The following is a 25,480-nucleotide window of genomic DNA, read 5'->3' as shown; positions in this document are numbered from 1 at the left end:
AGAGGACATTTTTTTAGATATATATTAGATTATGTGGAGCCCAAATAATTGATCTAATGGTTGTAAAATTTTACGAGTATCAATGGATCTAGATGGTCCGATGAATCCTAATGATCCTAACATTAATGGGCAGTATTTCAAACCATATCCATTGTAAATTATTTCAGATCATGACCATGGTTTAAAATTTCGGTTTCGGTAACCGTTTCGGACCCCACCGATCCGAAATTTTGGTCCGAAATTTAGTAATTTGGTTCGAAATTCCGGACCGAGTGTTTGAAATTTCGGACCGAAATTCCAAAATTTTGTAACACTTTTTTTTTTAATAAATAATGGCATTTAATCGAAATTTCGGACCGAAATTTGGTAAATCGTGAAAATGAAATTTCTGAAAATTTAAATCTGAAATTTCGGTTGAAATTTAAAACCGTGATCATGACTCATATGTGGTTATAAAATCCAATAGTGGTTCCTAGAACTAAATGAGAGGAATCAATGTATGAAAATGCCTTCCATATTTTTGTTCTTTCTCTTATATTTACAAGACTTACTGGGGCCATTGCAAAAAAAGGGGTAAAGGGGTGCCCCCTGGCCCCCATCGGTCAATATCTATTTCGGATGGCACAAAAAATTAGATCATAACTATCATAAACGGATATTGACCAATAGGTACCCCTTTGTTTTTTTGCCAAGGCGGTCTATTCACGATGGGCATTTTCGTAATATTAAAACCCTATTCATTCTTTTCATTAGTTTTTGGTACTAGTAAAAACGCACGTGCAATGCACGTGCGCGAACAAAGGATTATCATCTGTAAAATATTTTTTGGAAACAATCAATTTATATTGTGCCCCATTAAATGGACGGTTTGGATCATCCTATGGTGTAGGCCATAAAATATTCAGTACAATTTTTTATTTTTTAATAAGTTAGTTGGGGTTTTGCGGGGACCCCTACTGGCTTATTAAAAAATACTTTAGTACATGGGTTTACACCATATATATTCTAACATGAATTTTGTGACAAAGCCTGCAAATGAAAAACTTATTTCTTACACTCCCTATTAAAATAAAACAGTACTGATGAACCACATCGTAAATAGGGTGTTCCAAAAAAACACATTTCCATGCGATGATCCTAGCCCTGCAGTCTATAGAGGAACGTCACATTTGGATTATCATCTGTAAAATATTTTTTAGGAACAATCAATTTATATTGTGGCCCACTAAATGGACGGTTTTGATCATCCTATGGTGTAGGCCGTAAAATATTCAGTACAATTTTTTTTCTTTTTTGATAGGTAAGTTGGGGTTTTGCGGGGACCCCTACCGGCTTATTAAAAAATACTTCACTACATGGGCTTACACCATATATATTCTAACAAGAATTTTGTGACAAAGCCTGCAAACCAAAAACATAGTTTTTACACTCCCTATTAAAAAAAAACAGTACTGTATAACTTACACCATAGGACGATCCAAACCCTCCAATTGATGGGCCACATCGTAAATAGGGTGTTCCCCAAATACACATTTCAATGCGATGATCCTAGCCCTGCAGCCTATAGAGGAACAGCATATTTAGGAAACATCTATTGGTTGGAGGGTTGTAATTATCCTATGTAAATGAATTTTGGCACAAAACCTACTTATATTGTCGCCCATGAAATGGACGGTTTGGATAATCCTACGATGTAAGCCATACAGTACTTTTTCAAAAAAAATACTCACTATCAGGACTTACACTATATAAAAACGCTCATAATCACATCATTTCCCTCTAAATTATGGGAAAATGAGTGAAACAGGCAGGGTCAAAATCACCCGAAAATGGACGGTTTGGACCATTAAATGGACGGTTTGGATCATCCTATGGTGTAGGCCGTAAAATATTAGATCAATACAATTTTTTCTTTTTTGATAAGTAAGTTGGGGTTTGCGGGGACCCCTATCGGCTTATTAAAAAATATTTCACTACATGGGCTTACATCATAAATATTCTAACAAGAATTTTGTGACAAAGTCTGCAAACGAAAAACATATTTCTTACACTCCCCATTAAAAAAAAACAGTATTGTATAACTTACACTATAGGATGATCCAAACCGTCCAATTGATGGGCCACATCGTACATAGGGTGTACCCAAAAAACACATTTCCATGCGATGATCCTAACCCTGCAGTCTATAGAGGAACGGCATATTTAGGAGACATTTATTGGTTGGAGGGTTGTAATTATCCTATGGAAATGAATTTTGGCACACAACCTACTTACATTGTGGCCCATGAAATGGACGGTTTGGATCATCCTACGATGTAAGCCATACAGTACTTTTTCAAAAAAAATACTCACTATCAGGACTTACACTATATAAAAACTCTCATAATCACATCATTTCCCTGTAAATCATGGGGAAATTGGTCAAACAGGCCGGGTAAAAATCAGCCGGGAAATTTTATGGGTCATTGGGCTTGGACTCGCACCCGGCCCGCACACCCGCCGGTCAACCGGAATTTTGACGTTTTTTGAAGATATTATATATATATATATATATATATATATATATATATATATATATATATATATATATATATATATAGAGAGAGAGAGAGAGAGAGAGAGAGAGAGAGAGAGATTTGATAGCCACCTTCGCCGAGGCTACTTGTTTGCTTGTCGCGCATCCTTTGCTGCAAAGATTGGCAGAAGTACGATTTGTGCAAAGGTGGCTAGCAATACATAATAGCAATAAAATAATAATCATGTAGGTGCTAAGTTTTAAATGAAAAATTACTGGAAAATGGAAGCAAAGTAGCAAAATTACGAAAAAAATACGGAAAAGAGTGTAATAAAATATGACAATTAGGGGAAAAAGTATAAAGAAAATTCAAAAGTTATGACAATTACGGGCAAAAGAGGAATAAAAAGGAGAATGACGTCTTTTTTTAAACTCATGTGCAAGGCATATGAGAAGCGGAAATGACAAAAAGAAGCAGTGAAAAAGGACATACGTAGGACTTTGACGGAAACTAAGGCGGGACGCATATGGCAATAGCAGGAAAGAACGTGCTGAAAAATATAGGATTCTCGCTTTTAGTATAGTAAGAAATTAGGGGTTAAGTTGAATGTGTAAGAAACCACAGGGTGTCTAAGTGTATTTTTCCCAAAAAGAACTTAACTGAAACAAATAAAAAACTAATTTGTGAAATCATTCTGTATAGAAGAAGAAAAAGAACAAAAGAGCTAGATACCTGGTTGAGAAAAGCCCTAGAGCATCTCTCTCTTTCAACAAATCGAACAGAAGTCCTGTATACCTGTTTCATGGAAATTTGCTCAATCCCAGTTTAAAAATAGGACACAAGGGAAAAAGTCAATTTACATAGAAGTTGACATTTACCGAATAATTGAGAAATCTAAGGTTGATAAAAGTTACATGTGGCAGGATAGAGAGGGCATTTGAAGAGAAGAAGCCCATGAATGTTTTTTCTCATTTAGTAGTATAGGTTTTGACTTTTGGACGCACGAGATTGCTTTTAAAATATATTAGGGGGAGAAACACAGACAAGACAAGACACGTAGTGAGTTTTACGATAAGTGGTGGAACAAAAGAGAGATGACTTACCATGTGGAGCGAAAATCTAGCCTGATTTGTAGAGAAAACGGTGAATTCTTGGACTCGCGCAGAGGCAACTTAGAAGGTGAGAAGACTATAAAGTTTTGAAAGAATTTACTTTTGAGTTGAATCATAAAAATTCAACATGAAGGGAATTTAAGACAAAGATGACCATGAACTTTCCATCATTTTTGCTCTGTTTGGTTGCTTGTAGATGGGTGGGAGATTAGGAGAAAAAGAAGTCAAAGAGAAAAAGACAAGCATGGAAGATTGGGAGAAGATTAGGAAGGAGATTTGTGAGTGGTGTTTGGTTGCATGAGAAAAATAGTGGAGAATGTAGGGTGTTATTATCAAAATGTAGGGTGGAAGAGAGAGAAAACGAAGAGAGAGAAAAAGAGAAAAGGAATAAGACAAGAGGGATTCTCCTAATTCCCCACACAAATTTCTCAATTTTAGTGAAAAAAGGGAAAAAATTATGGGGGAGAACATCTCCGCCACGTAGGCTAAGATAAAATGCAATAATAATGTCTAGAAGTTGTCTAGTGGTCAAATGTCTAATTGACAACCAAACATGTTTTGGGGAGATCTTTGGAAGATCTCAAGCATTTGAAACTCTCACAATCCCCCCAAAATAAGAAACCAAACAGAGCATTGGCTTTTAGAATAGGAGATAAGAGATTTTATATGGTGTAAGCCCTTAAAGTCCCTTATTTTTCAGAAAGTACTGTACGGACCACACTATAGGATGATTCAAACTGTCCATGTGATGGAACACAATGTAAATAGGTTGTGCCCCACAAATCATTTCCATAGGATGATCCTAGCCCTCCGATCTAAGTGTTTCCATAATATGCAGTTTCTCTGTAGATCGGAGGTCTAGGATCACCCTATAAAAGTAATTTTTTGATCACAACCTATTTAAATTATGGCCCATCAGATGGATGGTTTGGATATGGATTAAATGGGTAGGAACGGGATAAAAAAAAAGCTGGAAACTCATTTTCTATAGAAAATATTATTATAGAAATAAATTTCCACACACACAAACATCAATCATTAAGTTCTATATAGGACCTAATGCCTTGGAAATTTCCACCTTTCTTCTTTGTAGCGTGTGAAGGAAGAAAACAATGGGTGGAAAGAACTAAAAGAAGAGGGTTGGCCAAAAGCTCCTTTTAAAAGAAAAAATTGATACAAAGAGGGCAATAGATATTCGCACTACTATATTTTGATAATTGCACTAACTCACCTTCTCTTTTTTATTTATTTAATGAGCTGTGATATGGTAACCCAGTGAGACAGAGAGTAGAATCCAACAAATACCCTCTTAACACATTAGCAATACTTTCTCTTGACTTCTGGCTTTTTTCCATGAAACGGTAAAACCCACTCTCCCATGCCATGTGACATTGTGGGGATCTGTAAGGTTCCACTCATGGTTCCCACTTGGCCACTGTAGTAGCTGTAGCGTGCAACTCGGGTCGGGTTGAGGCCAACCCGAACCTGACCCTAGGAACCATTTGCTCAACTTGAACCCGACCTAACTTGATTCCAACCTGACCCCTGATTCCAACCTGACCAAGGAACCCTTTTTTCCGACCCCACCCGATTTTTTTAATCTCACAAAAAAAAAAATTGATAAAAATTGTCAGGTTTCACTCGGGTAGGTTGCTCAAGCCCTCAACTCGAACCCGACCCGAACTCAACCCATGTCGGCAAAAGTCAACCACACCCAAACCTGGCCTGAAGGACCATCGGAGAAGGCATTTCATGGAACAGTGATTCCATGTGAGCGCAGCCACATAGGCTCAGATTTTTGTCTTATTCATTTAATAATTCAAGCGGGGTGGCTGCACTTTCACGCAACAGCCACATAGGCTCAGATTTTGTCTTATTCATTTAATAATTCAATCGGGGTGGCTGCACTCTCACGCAACAGCCGATCCACTAAATCACTTCTGAAATGGTGGTCCCTAGTAAATCCCATTGTTGTTTTTTGATGGGTAAATCCCATTGTTTACTGAGCTGTCAAAGGTTATTACAATTCAAAAAGGAAGTTGTAGAAAGTAGAAATCCAATTTAAAAAAAGACAAGGTGAGTCAGTGCAATTATCAAAACAAAGCAGTACTAGTACCAACATCAGTAGCCAGAAGGAATCAAAACGCTCTCTCTGTCTCTCTCGTTCTCCTCTTCCTTTTTAAGTTTTTAGCGTTTTTTCCCAACGCCGAGATAAAGACACGATCGGATTTTCCGACTCTAGCTTCCTCTCCGGTAAGCAAAAAAATTCTGATTTGTTTAAGGTTAGGGTTAGGGTTAGGGTTAGGGTTTCCCCCCCAAAGATAACAATCGAGGACATTTGTTTCATTTTTTTTTTCCCATTTCCCTAGAGAATTTGTATGGGTTTTTCTTTCTAGGTTTTCTGGAATTTGGAGGAAACCCTTTCTTCCTTACAGGGATTTTCTTTCTAGGGTTTCTGGAATTTGTGGTTGGGGTTTCTAGAAAATGAGGAAACCCTATCTTTCTTATATTGAATTTTCTTTCTAGGATTTCTGGAATTTGGGGAAACCCTATTTTATATGGATTTTTCTTTCTAGGGTTTCTTGAATTTGGGTTTAGGGTTTCCTCTCAATTTGGGGTTAGGGCTTTAGGGTTTCTATGAGGAAACCTTATCTTTCTGATATGAGTTTTTCTTTCTAGGGTTTTGGAATTTAGGGTTAGGGTTTCTATGTAAGATGGTAATGGTGGAGCTTCTAAGGAGTCTTCCTTAAATGCAATATTCATTCTAGGGTTTCTGGAATTTGGGGTTAGGGTTTCTACATAAGAGGGAAATTGGTGGAATTTCTAAGGAGTCTACCATATATGGATTTTTCTTTCTAGGGTTTCTGGAATTTAGGGTTAGGGTTTCTATGTAAAGAGGGGAATGGCGGAGCTTCTAAGGAGAATGCTGCCGGTTGGAGCTCCCATTCCCGACAATGAAGATGAACTCGATTACTCATTTGCCGTAGAATACAATGGCCCTCCCGTCAATTACGATCTCCCCCAAGCCCTTCCAATTGATATCGAACACATCCCCACTGCGTCCGTGGTTGCTGTCTCCTCTCTTTCCGATCGATTATCCTTGCCTGTTGTCCAACCCCTCATGTCCCCTGATCCTCTGAGGAAAGCTTCAAAAGATGTAACCCTAGGTTCGGACTCAGTCGTTTCTCCCACGTCAGTGATTGCTTTTGATGAGAGAGGCATGGATTGTCGCGGTTGCGGATTATCGGATGGAATTGATAGCTCGGGTGCATTAGATTTTTCAAATGGCCGTGATGGATCCCATGATACTCCATCTGAAATTGATAGCTCGGGTGCATTAGGGTTCTCGAATGGCCGTGATGGATCCCATGGATCTCCATCCGAAATCGATACCTCAGGTGTGTTAGGGTTCTCGAATGGGCTTGATATGTCTTGTGAGTTATCGAGCGGTATTGGAAGCTCGGGTTTATTAGGGTTTTCAGATGAGCAAAATGGGTCTCATGAATTGATAGGCCACATTGGAAGCTCGGCCGCATTAGGGGTTTGGAATGGAGATAGTGGTTTGCATGAATTATCGGGTGAAATTGGAAGCTCAGGTACATTAGAGTTTTTCAATGGGCACGATCAGTCTCGTGAGCTATTTGATGAAATTGGAAGCTCGGGTGCGTTGGGGTTTTCAAAGGACTTCAAGGAGAGTGTAGATTTTTCGAATGACATGAACCCGCCTGATTGGGTCTCTACTGAATCCATGTTGAGTTCAACATTTTTATCTTCTGAGGATTCTTCACGGAGGACTGAGGATCGTGAGGGTTTACCTCTAACCAATGCCAAAAGGACATCACTTGTGACCTTCCATGACACTGTACTAAGTGACGTGCTTGAAGTGGAGTCTAATCCAGTCGAAACCACAGTTACCGAAAAAAGCAAAGAGCCCAGTTCGAAAATAAAGAAAGGAGCTTGCCATTGGTGCTTTAAAGGAAACCGATTCACGGAAAAAGAGTCTTGCCTTGTTTGCAATGCAAAATACTGTACTAATTGCGTGCTCCGAGCAATGGGGTCGATGCCGGAAGGGAGGAAATGCATTGCCTGTATTGGGTTACCAATCGATGAATCAAAGCGGGAAAGCTTGGGTAAATGCTCTCGAATGCTCAAACGGGTGCTCGATCCATTAGAAATTAACCTAGTAATGAAGGCTGAAAAGTTAAGTGAGGCAAATCAATTGCAATCAGAGCATATTTCGGTGAATGGAAAGAAGCTTTGTCCAGAGGAGATGGTTTTATTGCAAGGCTGTCCGAACCCACCGATTAAGCTTAAACCAGGAAGCTATTGGTATGATAAAGTATCTGGTCTATGGGGAAAGGTACGCACGGGATATATGTTTTTTGTCGTCTCTAATATGTGCTATTATTTTCTCTCTGAGCTTGATGTCTTGACTATGTTGAAAACTTTACAGGAGGGTCAGAAGCCTTGCAAGATTATTAGTCCACATCTGAATGTCGGGGGCAATCTCATGGTGACTGCTAGTAATGGAAACACGAAGATTTTTATAAATGGTCGGGAGATTTCAAAAGCTGAGCTACGGTTGCTTCAGGTATATGATGCTTGTCACATTTCAGTTTTGGCATGTTTTGACCACAGTAAGCAAAAGGGCCTCTTTTTTTTTTTTTTTTTATCAAAAAATGCCGTTTAAAACTCGTTTTAATGGTTTGCCGTTTAAAACTCTGTTTAAAACTTTTACATAAAAAAAAAACTCTGTTTTTTGAGGAAAACGTTTTAAACACGTCTTTTTGGCCAACATTCCAACTTTACCTCGACTATATTTTATAAATTATAAAATTTTAAATGTATTTTTTTTGTGTTTCTGTTTTTTGACTATGTTTTTTTGAACCGAAACCGTATTAAGCTTGAATTTTTGCCGTCCCATTTTATTGCTGAATCACGTTTTGCTAACTATGGTTTTGACTAAAGAAACACTTATGCTCAACATTATTCTGTTTAACATTGCAGTGGGCTGGAGTCCAATGTGCTGGGAATCCGCACTTTTGGGTGAACGCAGATGGGTCCTACCAGGAGGAGGGGCAGAGGAATATAAAGGGGAATATATGGGGCAAGGTGAGCTTTTCTTCCCTATACATTTTCTGTTCAACATTTTGATAGAAACTTTTATGTATTTTGGAGCACTTGTTTGACAGGCTGGAACAAAGCTGTATTGCTCTTTTTTGTCACTGCCAATTCCTCCGAACACTGGAAAACCTTCCAGAGAAGAGGTGAATAATCTGGTCAGAAGTGTAGCTGACTACCCTGAGCCGAAAATGCTTCAAAAGCTTCTTTTAGTTGGATATCATGGATGTGGTGCAAATACTATATTTAAACAGGTAAAGTTTCCTATTTGGATCTAACTGTAAGTTTTCTTCATTTTTAATCTCTTTCTATAAAAACCTTAATTTGCTTGTTTGATAGTGTAAATGTGTAATAATGAATGCTGAATAGGGTAATTCAATGGATTTTCTGTTTCCCGATGAAATTACTGTTTTGTTTTATATTGTTGAGCATCTATTGTTTCAGAAGAATTATCGAATTATCTGAGCTACCATTCAAAAAGAACAAGAAGAAGAATTATCTTAGTTTTATGCGCTGGTCTTTGCTAATCTGCTCGGTTGTGGCCTTCTTCACTTGTCATCACCAGCTTGCAGTCTGTACATCTGTACTTTAAGAGTGTCAAAATAAAGCTTTAGCTGTAAACTCAAAGTAATTATTGGTGGTTAAATTTTTATTTCAGGCCAAGTTTTTGTATAAGGCTGTCCCTTTTTCGGAGGAAGAGCGTGAAAGTATTAAGTGTACGATCCAGAGCAATGCATATGGCTATCTTGGTATACTACTCGAGGGGCGTGAACGCTTTGAAGAAGAAAACTTGTTGGAAATAAGGAAAACGAGGTTGCTTGATCAATCTGAAGCCTCAGGTATGGTGCTCAAGTGAGTTTTTTTTTTTTTTTTTTTTTTTATTTTTTTTTTTTTTTTAGTGTTTATGTTATAAAAATGTCTTATATTTTATTTTTATTTATTAGATCATGATAAAAAATTTGAACAAATGTACAGATATGTGATAAAATAAGCTATATATGACGCATGCATGATTGTTCTTCTGGTTGTTACAAAATATATATTTAACTTTAAACTGTATGAATTTTTTGGTAAGGAAGAATGAATACTCTGAATCAACTTGGCATATGAATTCCATGGTTTCTTATACGTCAATTTTTTTTTTTGATGACACGCCATTAATCTTATTGGTTTTCATTTTTCTCAAGCTCGTTCCATCCTAGTGAACTTGGAAAAGTCTTATCATTTAAACCTTGTATCCTGCAGTTGTTTAGTATATTACTGTACTTGTACATTTCTACCTATGCATATATAGTATGTGTTATGTATATCTATGTAGAACTTGGAAAAATCTTATCATTAAACCTTGTATCCTGTAAATTTAGCGTATTAGTGTACTTGTAAATTCATATATATATATATATATATAGGCGCATATATTCTCAATTCTTCAACCAAGAGAGGGGGATTGGTAGAGAAGCTGCCGTACTCCACCAGGTAGTCTGTACGTGGGTGACGTCCATGACCATGAATGCACTTGTCAAGTCTAGGAGGTTTTCTCTCTCCCTCCTATCCATTGTGGAAGTAAAATTGAGATTTTTTATGAGAGATAACTGGTAACCATGGTTTTAGCTTCACACTGAAACCGACGTGAAATGAAGGAATTGTTTCCTGTGCCCGCTGAAAATGCATATCGAAACTGAAATCCTTACCGAAACCAAAATCGTAACTATACTAGTGGTATACTATACCAGTATGCTGCATACCGAAACCAAAATCGTAATTGTACTGGTGGTATACTATATCGGTATGCGTTGCATAATTATTATATTCATATGGGTTGCATGTGAAATGTTGTGTATGTAATATGTATAAATATTTATCTAAATTATATTTGTCAGGCATATGAAGCTTTGATGTTCTAAATTATATTCATATTCATATGAAGTTTGATGTTATTAAACTGTTACGAGTTGCTTTTTACATATGTGATTGTTTTTAAATGTATATTTGTGCTTATTTTAGCACATCCTGGAGTTTCTCTTTAAAGATATCTTTGCATGTTTCCGCTTTTGTGATTTTTCAGGTTTTCCGCTTAAATTCCCATTTCTTTTAATGGTCAAATTTCATTAAAGAAGAAGACCGAGATGGTAAAAAACAAAGAACAAAGAGGGGGAATACATAAGAGCTATACAAGCAAGCAAAAGGAAAATACAGGAAAGAAAAATCAAGGTGGAAGGAAATCATTTGGAACCGATGTATTTCCATTTTTGTTATGACCGAAACACATAGGGTCTGTTCCGGTGAGGGTAACCCATATCGGGGTAAACCATTTTATTCCATTTAAAAAAAAAACAAAAAAAACAAAAAAAAAAAACTAAGAAGCGTATTTGATTTCCATTGTCCCAGTTACCACATATTGTAGGGGTAAATGTAATTTTTGAGCCATCCATTTTACACCAAGTAGATCAGGGGGCTAGGATCATTTTTCTGTAGAAGATTTTTCGGTTACGATCTATTTTCGATGAGGACAACTAAATGAATGGTTTAGATCATCGAAATAAGTAGGCCTCACTCCACGGAAGCTGAGGTGCGTGCAGTGTATCAAGGGTTGAAGCTCATTGCTAGAGGTGTCTTTGACAATGTGGTGGTGGGAGGGGATTCTTTAAATGTGATTTGTTGGCTCAATGATGTTCAGAAGTTGCCTTGGAGATTTGATAATTTGTTTGATGAAATGTTTGATTTGGTAAAATCTTCATCGGTATTTTTCATGTGTGTCGTTCTACCAGTGAGGTGGCGGATAACCTTGCCAAAGCTGGAGTTCCAAGGAATCTTTGGCGCTTTATGATTCTCTCTCACCTTAATTTGTTTTACTTTTGTATTTGTTATTCACTTTGTTTTTGACTCATCTTGTATTGACCATCTCGGTCTTCCTTGTTTTTTAATATAATTGGCTACTATAAAAAAAGAAAGAAAAAAGGTAGGCCTCACTCCATGCTCCATTCTTAAGCAGAAGACTGGCTGAGAGAGAGAGAGAGAGAGAGAGAGAGAGAGAGAGAGAGAGAGAGAGAGAGAGAGAGAGAGAGAGAGACTTATCCCGTTTACAATTACTGTCTATACGGGAGTATGCGACTTACCCCACTTTGAGGTAAATGGCCAGCGAGGTGGTAAGTCGCTTTCCCCCGCATGGGGGGTAATTCGTATGACTTAATGGCCACTGGAGCAACAACCACTTTTTGATAGGGGTAAATGAATGTCTTACCCTCTATTTACCTCCTCTGAATGAGACCCATATGGAAATCGAAACCTGAAACCTTTCTGGGAACAATATTATTAATTAAGGCCATATAAGTACATGAAAGGTCTTATATTAGAAATTGAGACATGATGTGGTGTCCTTTTCGGAAACATTAAAAATATAGATTATAAAACAACTGCTTGCAGAGGGACAATCTTTCCAACTATAAAACTTTCTCCCTCTCTCTCTCTACTTCCTCTTTGGCAATATCTTGCAATATACTTGAAATATGGGCCTATGTTTCTGCTCAGATCCAGTACATCTAACATAAATCATTCACTCTTCAGGAAGCTGGCAATCATCTTAAAGTGAAGAAAATTCCTAGAATTACGCTCCACTTGGATACGATAGTTTTGAATTCGAAAATGCTCAAGGAAATCACTTTTATCATTCTCCTATGAAGTTCCTAAGCATTGCTCCAACCCTGACCATACTAGGATTTTTCTTTCTATTTAGGACCATTAGAAGATGTGTAGTCAAGTAGGACTCTTGTGAAGTTTAATGGTTAAATGAGAGTTTAGGTTGCTGGGAGTACTTATCCAAGTTCAAGTAGGTCTCTTGCGTAGAGAGATAACAGGAAAACGATGTGATGCGATAGGTATAGCTTATCTAGTAATGGAGTATATTAGGAGTAGGACTCTATTTGGGATTCCTTTGTATTTAAAAGCATTATTCAATGAATGAATTGACGTCTTGCAACTACTTTTTTATTATTTTTGTCGAGAAAGATCTTTTTGAGAAAAGAGAATGTAGGCTCCTCTCTAATCGAGCCTAATACATTTTTTTCCTTCAAAATAACGGGGACTTGTACAAAATGCCGTACCAATTTGGTATCAGAGTCGTACGATCCAATGACTGAGTGAATGAGATGGAACCAAATGGATGATTGAGTGCGGACTCTTCAAGCTTCTCACGAGGTGATCAAAGAAAATACAGATAGTCATGGTGCGATGTTGAAAGAAATCTTGGAGAAGCTGAATATGCTGCAGTTAGAGTTAGTGCCCTAAAAGCCAGTATATTTTGTATATCTTGTCACATTAAAATTAATAAAGGAAATATTTCATGACATCTATTGGGTATTAACAGATTCAATATGTGTGTTGCGCTCGATATCTGACACATATTCGTCCTTAGGTAGCAAAGTAGGAATACCATGCTCAAGGATTCACATATCCTAGAGAACGGGGAGATATGATATTCCGGTTCTTTGCAAACTTTAAAGGTTCCTGGTTGAGGTCGAGATTGGACATCTCCTCCTGTACACAACAAGCGCCAGTCTTGCGTACATGCACGCGTCATGGAGTGGCTTATCTTAGTCACTTGGGTAGTGGGCCTTATGCAAGAAGAGTGGGTTCGGCGATGGGATCGCGCACTGAGCAGGATCAAACTAGAATAGCCCGTGGGCATGAGTTAGTAAGGCTATTCTACTAGACAGGACCCTTTCCATGTCCTTAGACCTGAGAGATCATATTGGTCTATAGGCCCGGCTTTGATTCTTGGTCTATCTAACCGCGGGCCTTCTAGTAATCACCATAGTCTTGGACAAACCCGCGAGGCTAATAAGGATACCCTACATGGAATTCTCCGCTGCAACTTCAGGGATATCATCTACAGTTTCGGTCAGAGCAGTAGGCCTATAAAATAGTTGGCCAAGCGGATTTGATAAAGGGTTTATCAAATGTTTTATTAAAACACTTGCTTGTTTTTGAAATGATTTTGCAAATGCATTTGCGGCCCCTTGACTGCTTGACTAGAAGGTATACCGTGAATGGGACCAATAGTAGTAGTTGTCCACCCCCGTAGGACCAACTCAGTAGATGTGAGAATGGAGAAAAGACTTGCACATATTAGATGTGATTAAGGTTATGATTATTTGACAGTCATCTTCAGGGTTACGTCTCGATGGAGGCCACTGATCTAATGTGATTGTAGTTATTGACTACCGAGCAAACTCGTAGTGGGGCCCATCATTGGGTTCTGCAGGATTGACTGTCGGATCCCTGCAACGATCCCACTAACAACTTTAGTGACCCATTTATATCCTTTGGATAAGGGTCCCGCATTTATTAGATTGCACGGACTAACTAGATTCGTTGCATTTGATGCGAGGGAAAAGATTTACGTAGTTTCTTTGGTGTATACACACCGTAGGACGCATTTGGAATGCCCAAAGAGTTAATTGTTAACTTAGAGGGATTTTGAAAATTATAGAATATCATGGATGGAGCTTTTATCCCATTGGATGGGAGGAAATAAGTTATTTTAATTAGAAAAATTAAATAACAAGTGTATATTTAGCTTATAGACTCATTTTACTAAAATAGTCATAACTCTGACCTTTTGGCCAAAATGAGTGTGTAAGTACTCGTTTTTTGAACAATTTTGAAAGGGCTACAACTTTGTAGTTTATGATTTTTCCAGATTCAGCCATCTAATAGTCCAAAAACGAAATCGAAAATTAGCTAGCTGCTTTGTAGCAAGAATGCACCTCCATCAGGGTGGGCCCCACATGCAAAAACGCCCAGCCCAAGCAAACCACGTTTTTCCAAGGTTGGGAACATGCCCATTGCTTGTAGGAAACCTCCATAGGTTCCCACTTTGTGTTGGTTTCCAATATATAATATCTAGTTAACTAGTTTTCCTAATTTGAGTCAAATTGTGAGAAACTTTAGGAATTTTTAAAAGTAGGAAACCAACTCTATATAAACCATCATAGCACGGTTTTGGAGGCTAATCAAGGCTGCAAAATTCGTGTTCCCTCCTTGAAAAAACACCAAAGACTATCTCTCTTCTACTCTCAAGTTTTCTCTCTTTATCTCCTAGTGTTTCAACTCTAGTTCAAATTGTTTTGAAAAAACCTAAAGCTCCATCAAGAAAATTCAAATTCTCATCCGAAGGTACTGATATAGATCAGTACATATGTCTGAAGAAAAGTTCTAAAACTTCCCTTTGCGCAATTTGAAGGAATCCATCGGTTCAATTTGCAGGTCCGTGACGATCGGATCGTTCGTGGCCGTTTGACTAGATCAAGCAGAGGCTGATATTACGGTCAGTCACAATGGTATTTTATGTCATATATTTTTACCATCGGATCATCTAGACCTTAGGATCATCATGGGTTAACGGGTGAAATCGGCGAGAAAATTTTTGTTGTACGTGATTTCTAGTTCTGCTGCAGGTAGCGATTTCGCCTGGTTGTGAAAACCTTTCCAACATGCACATCATCAAGCAACTTTCTTAGAATACCAGAGATCCAATTATATATGTTTGTGTCAGCTCGATCCCCAAAGGTTTGGATTGTCTTAACAAGAATTGAGGAAAATCACCTTATCGCATCACTTCATCACCCACTAGCAAATTTTGGAAATAATGGATTAATTTGTCATTATTATCACCAATTTGGCATTAATCACAGAAAATGTGCTTAAGTAGCGTGTCAGATCACTAACACACATATACACCGGTTTTGCAGGAATACTGCTTGATAACGTTTAAAGTTGATAGTAAATGGATGAATAACCTTCTCTTTGTTTTATTTGCACAAAGGAGAGGCATAAAAAATAGAGAGGGCATTGTGATCCAACAGATATCAGCATGAATGTGCTCCATGGAATGTTGTTTCTAAAAAAAATACCCCTATATCGTAGATACTATGGAAATCTATGGCAAACAATTTTGGTGCATGCTTTCAATTCTGGTACCCAATTTGACTTTCGATATTTTCCTGTGAAAATTTATGCATTGCTTAGTAGGCTTATAATATGGCGGCTTAATAGGGGTCTGAAAAGAAAATCTCGTTGATAACAGGGCATGTTGATGAAGGTGATGATGTATCATTGTACTCGATTAGTCCAAGGCTAAAAGCATTCTCCGACTGGCTTCTCAAAGCTATGGTGTCAGGTAACCTAGAAGCTATATTCCCAGCTGCTACCCGTGAACATGCACCATTAGTCGAGGACATGTGGAAGGATGCCGCTATTCAGGCCACATATAGCCGGAGAAGAGAACTACAAATGCTACCTTCTGTTGCCAATTATTTCTTGGAGCGGGTAAAGTTTGCTGTTTCTATTTCTATTTTTCTAATTTATTGGTATAAAAGAGGCGGGCATTATGTACTCTTGAAATTATTCTTGGTTCACTTCTAATTTGTGTCTATTTAATATTGGGACATTTTATTACATGTCTCTTCGTTGATTTCAAATTTAAGATTACTGAGTAGGAATGATAAAAATTACTTGATTTCTAATTAATCGTGATTTGAGAGAATGGGGTGTCAGAATGTTTCACACTTATGTCTATTTTTATGTTTCTGATAGCAACATGATGTTTCATCCAATGAGTGGTGAACCTTGTTTAGACGTGATTGGAAACTTGTAGTGATGATGCAGGCCTTTACATATTGTTCCCAGCAAGCGAACTGACTAATTGGGGATTTTGGGTTTCGGGTTGGGGGCGGGGGGGGGGGGGGGGGGGTCGCGGGCGGGGCGTCAAGTGTTGCCGTTGCGCGCCCCTCACGCTACTAAGTAAAAAAGAAAGAAGAAAACCTTGGAGGAGGCCACCCGAGTTGTGGCTCGTGGGAAGGAGAGGAGAGGAATAAAGAAAGAAAAGGAAGTTGGAGTTGGTGAGGGTTGAATTCCAAACCCCACTACCCACTTCCTATTTACATATAATATCAATTAAAAATTTGCACCAACTATGGAATGTTGTTAGTCAAAAAAAAAAAAAACCCCCTGATGTAATGTAAATACTATACTAATAACTATCCTAACTCTTAACCCTCTCCCCCTTTGCTCTCTCAAGCTGGAGCATAAATATCATCCATGCCCATCTTAGAACAAATATTACAAAACTGACTGAACATATTTGCTAGTTGATCTTTGGACTTCACACAAAGAGTAGATATATAATCTACTCCACCCGATTTACACTTTAGACCGTCGAACTGTATCCCAGTGATCATTCTCTGTAAAAAAAATCTCCTCTGCCTGATTTACACTTTAGGAATCTTAGAATGTGTCGAACTGCATCCCGGTGATCAACTATAGTATCATGTATAATTGTTTTTTTTTGAATGGTAGTATCATGTATAAACTGCCTCACTACACTTACAGGAAGTCTAATTTTCAAATAAAGAGGCCTTAAAAAGATCTCGTTTATGATTCAAAAGACTTGACTATGTCAGAAGTCATACTTGACAAGCTATACTTAGTAACAATAGAACCAAGGTTTTAAATTTCTGTTTCGGTCACCACCGAAACCAAAACGTTTCGGTTTCGGGCCGAAATTTCGGCCAAAATCATGTAAAAATATGATTATGATTTCGTTTTAATTTTTAATTTCGACCGAAATTTCGGCGATTTTAGTCGAAAATTTTAACTATTTCAGTGAATATTTCATAAATTTCGGTGGGAATTATAACATTTCGGTGGACTTTTTAAAAATTTCGGTGGAAATTTTGGAAAAAAGGCTAAAAACGAAATTTCGGTTGAAATTTCGTTGACATTTTGGCGTCGCTGAAATCTTGTAAAGAAACGACTTAATGTAAATCTCGTTTCGGTCGCGGCCGAAACCAAAATGTTTCGGCCGAAATTTAAATCATTTTGAGGAGCATTCTTACCTAAAACTTCTATAAAAAAGGGCGGCCTAGTGCACGAGGCTCCCGCCATTGTGGGGTCTAGGGAGGGCTAGATGTACGCAGCCTTACCCTGCCTTGTAGAGAGGCTGTTTCCGTGACTCGAACCCGTGCCCACCAGGTCACAATGGAGCAACCTTACTGTTGCGCCAAGGCTTGCAAGGAGGTGTTCTTGGAAGTTGAGTGGAGCCGTAGAGGAAAGATTCTAACGTATGTCAAATTTATAGGCTCGAATGCCTAAATGAAGAGAGACCGCTCTTGCTTGATTAGTAATAAGACAGAGTCCGCTTATATAAAGAATACAATTGTATAATCCTGCGAGAAGCGTTGATGTGGAGATAATGATCAAGAGCCATGCAGTTAAAAGAGGGAGACAAAAATAGAGCTTATTTCCATCCTATTGGCAATGCACAGAGACAAAGTAATAGAATCAGGGCCCTGATGGTGAATGATCAAAATGTAGAGGATTGAGATTTGATATTTTCAAAAATTCTCTCTATTTTTTTTTAAAATTATATTTTTCGAAAAATCAACCCCTTTGTCAGCCAAAAATATAAATTTCTCGGAGTTGAACAAGGAGTCAAGAGTATGGCTAGAAAGAACTTTTTTTGAAAAGGAAGTCAAAGAAACGATATTTATCATCTAAAAGACAGAGCTCCTGGGCCGGATGACTTTTGCTTAGCATTCTTCCGGGAGGGTTGGTAATGGTTAAAAAAGATATCATGGAATTTTTTAATGTATTCTATATTTGGTGGCACAATGAACAGATGTGCACGGGGCCACCTTCATCTTGATCCCTAAAATAGAAGGAGAGAACAACCAATCAACTTCTGGCCTATCAGCCTTGCAGGAAGTGTCTAAAATATCTTTAGCTAAAGTCCTCGCTAATAGACTAAGAGCTTTTTTTGGTGACATCATCGCCAAGGCCCAAAGTGCGTTCATTGAAGGTTGACAAATTCTTGATGGTCCTTTACTGGGAAGTGAATCCGTTGACTACTATCATTAAGCAGGCAAATCCTGGGTACTATGTAAGGTAGACATGGAGAAATTGCAATAGAGTGGAATGAAATTGCATATATTGTTTGTTGAGCAGGTCGGATTTTGGCTGAAAATGGAGAGTTTATATGAAGTGCATTTCCTCTGCTTGGTGTTCGATTCTGGTTAACGGGACTCGACTCCCAAATGTTTTTTTCAAGACTACGAGGGGGCTTCCTCAGGATGATCCTTCATCCCCATTCCTTTTACAATCTTGATAGAGGGGTTGAGCCTTGATTGATAATGCCAAAGTTAGAGGTTAGTTGAAGGTCGGTCAACAGGGGTTGAAGTATCACATCTACAATATGCAGATGGTACCCTACTATTCAGTAGCCTTGATGTATGGAAGCTTAGAAACCTAGGTTGTCCTTCAATATTTTGAGGAAATGTCGGGTGAGAGGGTTAACTTCTCTACATCCCTAGTTACGACCGTGGTTTCAAATTTCGAATTTCGGTGAAGACAGAAACCGAAACTGAAATTTGCGAAATGTACCAAATTTCGGTCGAATTTCTGAAATTTCGTTCAAAAATTTGGAAATTTCGGTCAAAATTACGATAAAATACTAATTTTTTTTAAAAAAAAATTTTTACAAAATTTCGGCCCAAAAAACTGACATTTTGGGACTTGCTACTGAATTTCGGCCAAAATTTTGGTTTTGGCAAGGACCGAAATTTAAAACCATGGTTATGAAAATGAGTTTAGAGGATCAAGAAATTGTGATGTTTGCTGGGACTATGAGTTGCTGAAAAAGAGAAATTTTGAACTCAAATCTTGGACTTCCTCTCTGTATTGGCTGATTGACCAAAAACCTATGGGACCTAGTCGTTGAATGAGTGGAAAAAAATTAGCCCCTCGTCTATCTAGGCTGTCTTGGCAAACCTTCTTCTCTATTTGATGTTTGTATTCCACTACTCTCTGAGCTTATGCTATGCATCTAAACATACCCTTAGGCAGACAGAGCATATTACTGATAACCTATGTCTTAAGCTGCTTGGGCTCATTGCTGCATGTCCTATGCTTTTAATTGCCTCCCACCAATATTGACCTGGATTTTTTCTTTTTAAAACTTACAATTGCACGTCGGATAACCTTTTCATTTATGTCCTATTATAATACAACAACCAAATCTTTGTTTTAATTACCGTTGAGATGATTAGTGTGAACTCCCAAGGTTAAAGTCCTTGCTTCCCGAAGGATTGTTTCAGGCTCCTTTGTTGTCATCAGAATTTTAAACCATACCTATAGGATTGGAATCGATTTCCCTGAGCATCCTGGGTCTTTTTTTCCATTGGCCCGGCGGGTGCCCTCCGACAGATTTAGGCCCTGATTATGGAGCTAGGTCGGAGCCCTGTAATTTTTCCCGCCCCTTTGATTTCAAATTTCGAATTCTTGATGGCGTGGGCCTGCATGGGCTTTGATTTTCTTGGGCCTATTGGATTGGGCCTTAATACCTTTTAGGGCTTTTGGGTGTGATTATTAGTTTCCAAGGGTAGTATCGTCTTTTACTTTGGTAGGCATGTCCTTTACTTTTTTGGTTCGGTTTCCCGAGGAGGGGTTAAATGGTCTCTTTGATGTTTATTGGGTAAAGTTGTGTAGTTGCCTCTAGGTTTTCTTTACTTTTGTTCTTTACTTGCTTCTCGCTGGAGTATCTCGTGGTTGCTTCCTTTCTGTCTCCTAATCTTGTATCGTTTTTGGGTTCTGTTCTTTTAGCTTATCTCTGAGAATGGATAGTCATGACCCCTCTTCTAGTTTCCCAATCGTTTATGACGGTAGAAGAGCACGTCTGTCTTCAGAGGTGAGAATTATGGAATATATTTTAAGGAGGATGGATGGAGGAGGCGGTTTATGATGAAGAAAAGGCTGCCTTAATCGATCCTTGGCCCAAGGAGGTAGCTGATGACCTACACCGAAAGTAATGGGATAATTTCAGACAGGAGGCTCAGGAATGCCCATTCACCCTAAATCGGCTCACAGGGTCAACGGAGATTAGGGAAACCCAATCGCCTCTTTTTACACATCCGTTCTTCAAATTTCTTCTGGCAGAAGAAAAAGATATGAGGAGGCTCAACTGGGAAGCCAATTAAATTATTGGCATTCGGGAAGTGAAAGGAGGAATTGCGGATAGGACATTCCCCAGCCGTCTGGAGCAAGTTCCAGAGGAACTTCTTGTAGAGATGCCGGATTTTATGATTCAACACTTCTTGGACAATCTTGAGAAGTGTGCGACTTAAGGTTTCTGGGGGGAAATTGGTTCCGACGAACCACAATTTTGGGTTAGAAGGTCAGTCAAATGGTTTCATGTAATACAATAGGGAGCTAAAAGAAAGCAGGGGCAATTAAACTGGTGGTTACTTCTAACGAGATCTAGGTTTGTTTCTTTTTGCTGATTGGACTTCCAAAAGGCATAGTTGAAGGTTGCAGGAATACTTGATAAGTAAGAAAGTTCAGATGTTGGAGTTTGTATACAATCTTTTATGTTTTTGCTTTGGGTTCCAGACATAGGCTCCTGGATTATCATACTATGTAATTTCTAGTGGGATTGTTTGTCCCCATGTATATTTCATGGTATGAATATCTTTTCAAAAAAAAAAAAGTAGTGTGGACTCCCATGGAAAGAAGCGTACTTAATGACCCAGATCTGCCAGATTCAGTGTTCCTTTAGGGCCCGTTTGGATGCCGAGAAAATTTTGATTAGAAATTCTCACATTTGCAGCCTTTTTTGCGTGAACTTTTCTCGTTTTTTTTTTTTTTTTTCGAGTTCTTTAAAAATGGGTTAAAAAAAAGAAGGTTCTTTTCGTGGAGAACCAAAAGGTAATTCAGTTTCCATTCCCCAGACCGTTAAAAAACAAAAAATTTCCTTTTTTCCTTTGTTTTTCATTGGATCTCTATGATGAAATTGTAGTTTAGATCCCCGCCAAGGTTTCAGATAGTAAGGAAATAAGATCTTAATCTGAATCCCATCTGTTAACCAGTTGACATTTGGATCCCGATCAAATCCTTGAATTTCCAATTCAGCGAATGACAGTGAAAAAAATCAGATTTCCTAATAAGCTGTGGAAATAAGAAATTGGAAATCCACAGATCTGGCAGTTTCCTTCACCCTCTTGGCTCCTCAACCTCTCCCCTGCAGCAGGAATTACCCCCTTCCCTCTCTGTCTCCCTCAACATGAGCTGGCAGATCTATTCATTTTGTACAGAAAACTCAATTCCAAATCCAAATACAAAATCTGAGGTATCCAAACGGGCCCTTAATTCTATGAACACAAATGATTTGCTCCTTTTATACATGTAAAAAATGTTAAATGGCTTCTTGAGTAAGATTACTTAGTTTGGTTGCTTGGTGAAACCAATCTCGACATAGCTACTAACGAAGAGCTCATCCCTTGCCACTTGTTTCTGTTTCTTTGCACCTTCTATATTTGGAAATTCACAAATGTGACATAGCTACTAACAAATAGCTCACCCTTGCCGTTTGTTACTATTTCTTTGCAACTTCTATATTTGGAAATCCATGAATTCTGATTCTCCTGGCAAGTATATGCAATCTTTGAATATTATAATCATCTAGATTTAAGGTTACAATTTGATTATTTTAATTCATCGCTGCCAACTTATGCAGGTTGTCGACATATCGAGAATGGAATATGAGCCGTCTGATGCAGACATCCTGCGTGCTGAAGGTGGCACTTCATCCAATGGACTTGCCTACACAGAGTTCGTGTTCCCCAAGTCGGCATATGATGACACCATTGATGGCGGTGATGAGCATGACCCATTGCTGAGGTTGGTAAAATAATCTTAGGAATCACTAATTATTTGCTGCGACTTTAGGCCCTCTTTGCAGGCCACCAAAACCAGTGCTTATTTGCAAATGGAATTATTTTAAGTTAATCTTGTTTGCAAATAGGACACTAAGGGGCCGTTTGGATACGCGGGTTTTAGAATCCGGGATTTCTTCAAAATTGTAGCTAAGAGACGAGAAGAAGCGGACCAGCCATCGTTTTGACTCGTTTTTAACTTCTCACAATTCTTTCCGTCAGCAAGAGAGTAGCAGATCCTCCTATATTTCCAGTTTTAGAAATCTCAGGGTGCAGGAGAGATTTTTAAAACCTGAATTTCTCACTTAAAATCCAAGAGACGCTGTCAGGACACTATCAAGCAGCTTGATCATGTACCCTCTTATACACTGTTTTCAAACTAAAAACCTGGATTCTAAAATCCGTGCATCCAAACGGCCCCTAAAGCATCTTTTGGAGGGCATTGACTATATCTTTTAAAAGAAATTATAACTTATTTGCAAATAATCATATTCAACTTAAAACTACTTGCATACAAGATCATATACAAATAAATTTTAGAGGTGTCCAAAGAGCTTCTTATGTTGGAGTAAATTTTGTGCCTAATGGTTTCACCATTTTTGTTGAGACTGGTTCAAAACAAAACGACTACCCCGAAGCGACAGCAACAACATTAAAAACTCCAAATTTAGAAACTCCGACTTGACTTGGAAACTTGTCTTCCCATTCCTGAGTTTGATAACTTCCCAAGTTGCTGATTCTTTAACGCTCTGTTTGGATGCAATCATTTACCTTGCAGGGTAGTGGTATAAGTAGTCATTAGTCAACAGGGAGACGAGCCTTGGATTTGCCTGGAACTTACCTCGTAGAATAGTGGAAGTACTGTTTGGTTGTCAACCTTGTAGCGTAATGGTAGGGAGTGTCATTACCAATATATAGGGAGGAGAGAGGGAAGAGAAAGAAAGATAAAGAAAACATCCTTCCTAAGAAACTAAAGCAAAATTCCACCTTTTTTTGTGGAATTTGACTTGGATATCTTTGGAAGGAAACAAGAGTGACACTTCACCACTCATTTAATTATTAATCAAGAGACATCCTTGATAGTCTCCAAGGATTTCAATACTATATTGGCAACCAAACTAGGGATTTTGCTGATGTGGCACCCAAATGTCAAACAAAATCCCTAAGCCATCCCAGCTTGTGTACAGCCAAACACACCCATTATAAGATTAGAGTTTGAACTTATCACTTGGAGCCTGGACAAATCATGTCAATTCAGCCAGATTCCTAAGCAATCAACAATATTATGTTAATTAGTTATACATATCAATGCCTGTGGCTGTTAACATCCTCCATGCTTTCAGGTACCAACTTATCAAAGTACACGCGAAAGGCCTTGGGGAAAACCGCAAGTGGTTAGAGATGTTCGAAGACGTCCGAATTGTGATATTCTGCGTGGCCTTGAGTGACTATGACCAGTTCTGTGATGATGGAACTGGGGCGGTGAAGAACAAAATGTTACTAAACAAGAAGCTCTTTGAGATTCTCGTTGGTCATCCAACTTTCGAACAAATGGAATTTCTTCTGATCCTCAACAAATTCGATGTGTTCGAACAGAAAATAGAAAGGGTCCCGCTCTCTGCATGTGACTGGTTTGATGACTACAACCCAGTAATCAGCCGTCATGGGACCGGCGGCAGCAATAGTAACAATGTTAAAGATGCCACTTCTCCAGCCCAGCAGGCTTTTCACTATATTGCAGTAAAGTTCAAGAGACTTTTCTATTCTTTCACAGGGCGAAATCTTTATGTTTCACAGACTAATGGGTTGGAGGGTCTTTCTGTGGATGAAGCTCTCAGATATGCGAGGGAGATTCTCAGGTGGGATGAAGATAGAGCAATTTTTAGTATCAGTGACTACTCGGTTTACAGCACTGACCCAAGTTCTTTCTCCCACTGACCCAAGTTCTTTCTAAATGGGTGCTGTTCTAAATTAGATTGTCTAGAGTTGCCAGTGTACATATGAAATATTGAACACAAATGCCAGCGAGGTGAATGGGTGCGACTCCGGCGAGTTGGTGATGCCGTGGGGGAGTTTTGAAACTATGGCATGTATATATTTATGCACGTATAGAGTGATCGAGTGTTATCCTATACATTATACATTGTATTTCTTGGTTCATCCTAACCGTTCATTGAACTATCCCTGTTTTTAATCAATTGAATGTGGGTCAGTGTTCATTTTTACTGTCATTGTCCTTTCTGATCATTGATCCTACTGTTAGGCTTCGTTTAGTTGCCACCTTAAGAGTTAAGAGGAATGAATGTCACTATTTTACCCCCCCTTGTTCAAAGATCCAATCCATTCATTTGTTGGCACTGGGTTGCACTTACATATTTTTGCTAAAGAAAATTTTGGTGAATAGGCAGAAATAGAGGGCCTGGCAACATATAATTTCTCTCCAAACCATTCACTCTGTCGTCCCTCGCGTAAAAAGGGTGTGCCCAGAAAATATTCTCCATAGGATGATCACAGTCTTCTGATCTGTGGAGGTTTCTATACAGTGCGGTCAATTTTAGACTTTTACAGGGCTGTAATCATCCTATGGAGAAGATTTTCGGGCACACCCTATCTACGTAAGGGACCGCCGAATGAACGGTTTGGATCACCCGAACATCGTGACCCCACTGTTTTTGGGCTGCATTTGCTTCCATGGCCGTCCGCCATATAAATTCGCGTCTAACGAAAACAAAAACTATTTTAAGTTCTCTTTTCCCTGTTTGTCAGCCACTTCTCACCCTCTCCTCACTCATGTCCCCTTTCCCACCACTTGATATGCTAAATATTCCTTGGGAAAAACTTTCATGGCAGCCGAATAATCAGTTTTTGAGAATCGATTTTGATTCCATTGGACTCAAAATTGCATTCAATTTTCAGTCTAATAATCAGTTTTGGAATCAATCGATTAACAAAATTCAAAAGGAACCGA

General features: G+C 38.5%; 1 protein-coding gene across 1 annotated transcript; it reads left to right on the top strand.

Moving 5' to 3' along the window:
- Positions 1–5,772: 5,772 nt before the first annotated feature.
- XLG1 (extra-large G-protein 1) lies at positions 5,773–24,743 on the top strand. Its single transcript, XM_077360563.1, has 8 exons — positions 5,773–7,988; positions 8,082–8,219; positions 8,636–8,740; positions 8,821–9,003; positions 9,408–9,588; positions 15,834–16,075; positions 22,314–22,477; positions 23,856–24,743. Exons 1-8 carry the CDS (start codon positions 6,531–6,533, stop codon positions 24,448–24,450), a joined length of 3,066 nt encoding a protein of 1,021 aa, XP_077216678.1. The 5' UTR covers positions 5,773–6,530; the 3' UTR covers positions 24,451–24,743.
- Positions 24,744–25,480: the final 737 nt, after the last annotated feature.

Source organism: Tasmannia lanceolata, unplaced genomic scaffold, assembly GCF_043159265.1.
Source record: "Tasmannia lanceolata isolate RefF3 unplaced genomic scaffold, GAP_Taslan_0.1 ptg000018l, whole genome shotgun sequence".
Taxonomy (NCBI): domain Eukaryota; kingdom Viridiplantae; phylum Streptophyta; class Magnoliopsida; order Canellales; family Winteraceae; genus Tasmannia; species Tasmannia lanceolata.
Note: the sequence above shows the minus strand (reverse complement) of the source record. Positions and strands in the feature narration are given on the sequence as shown.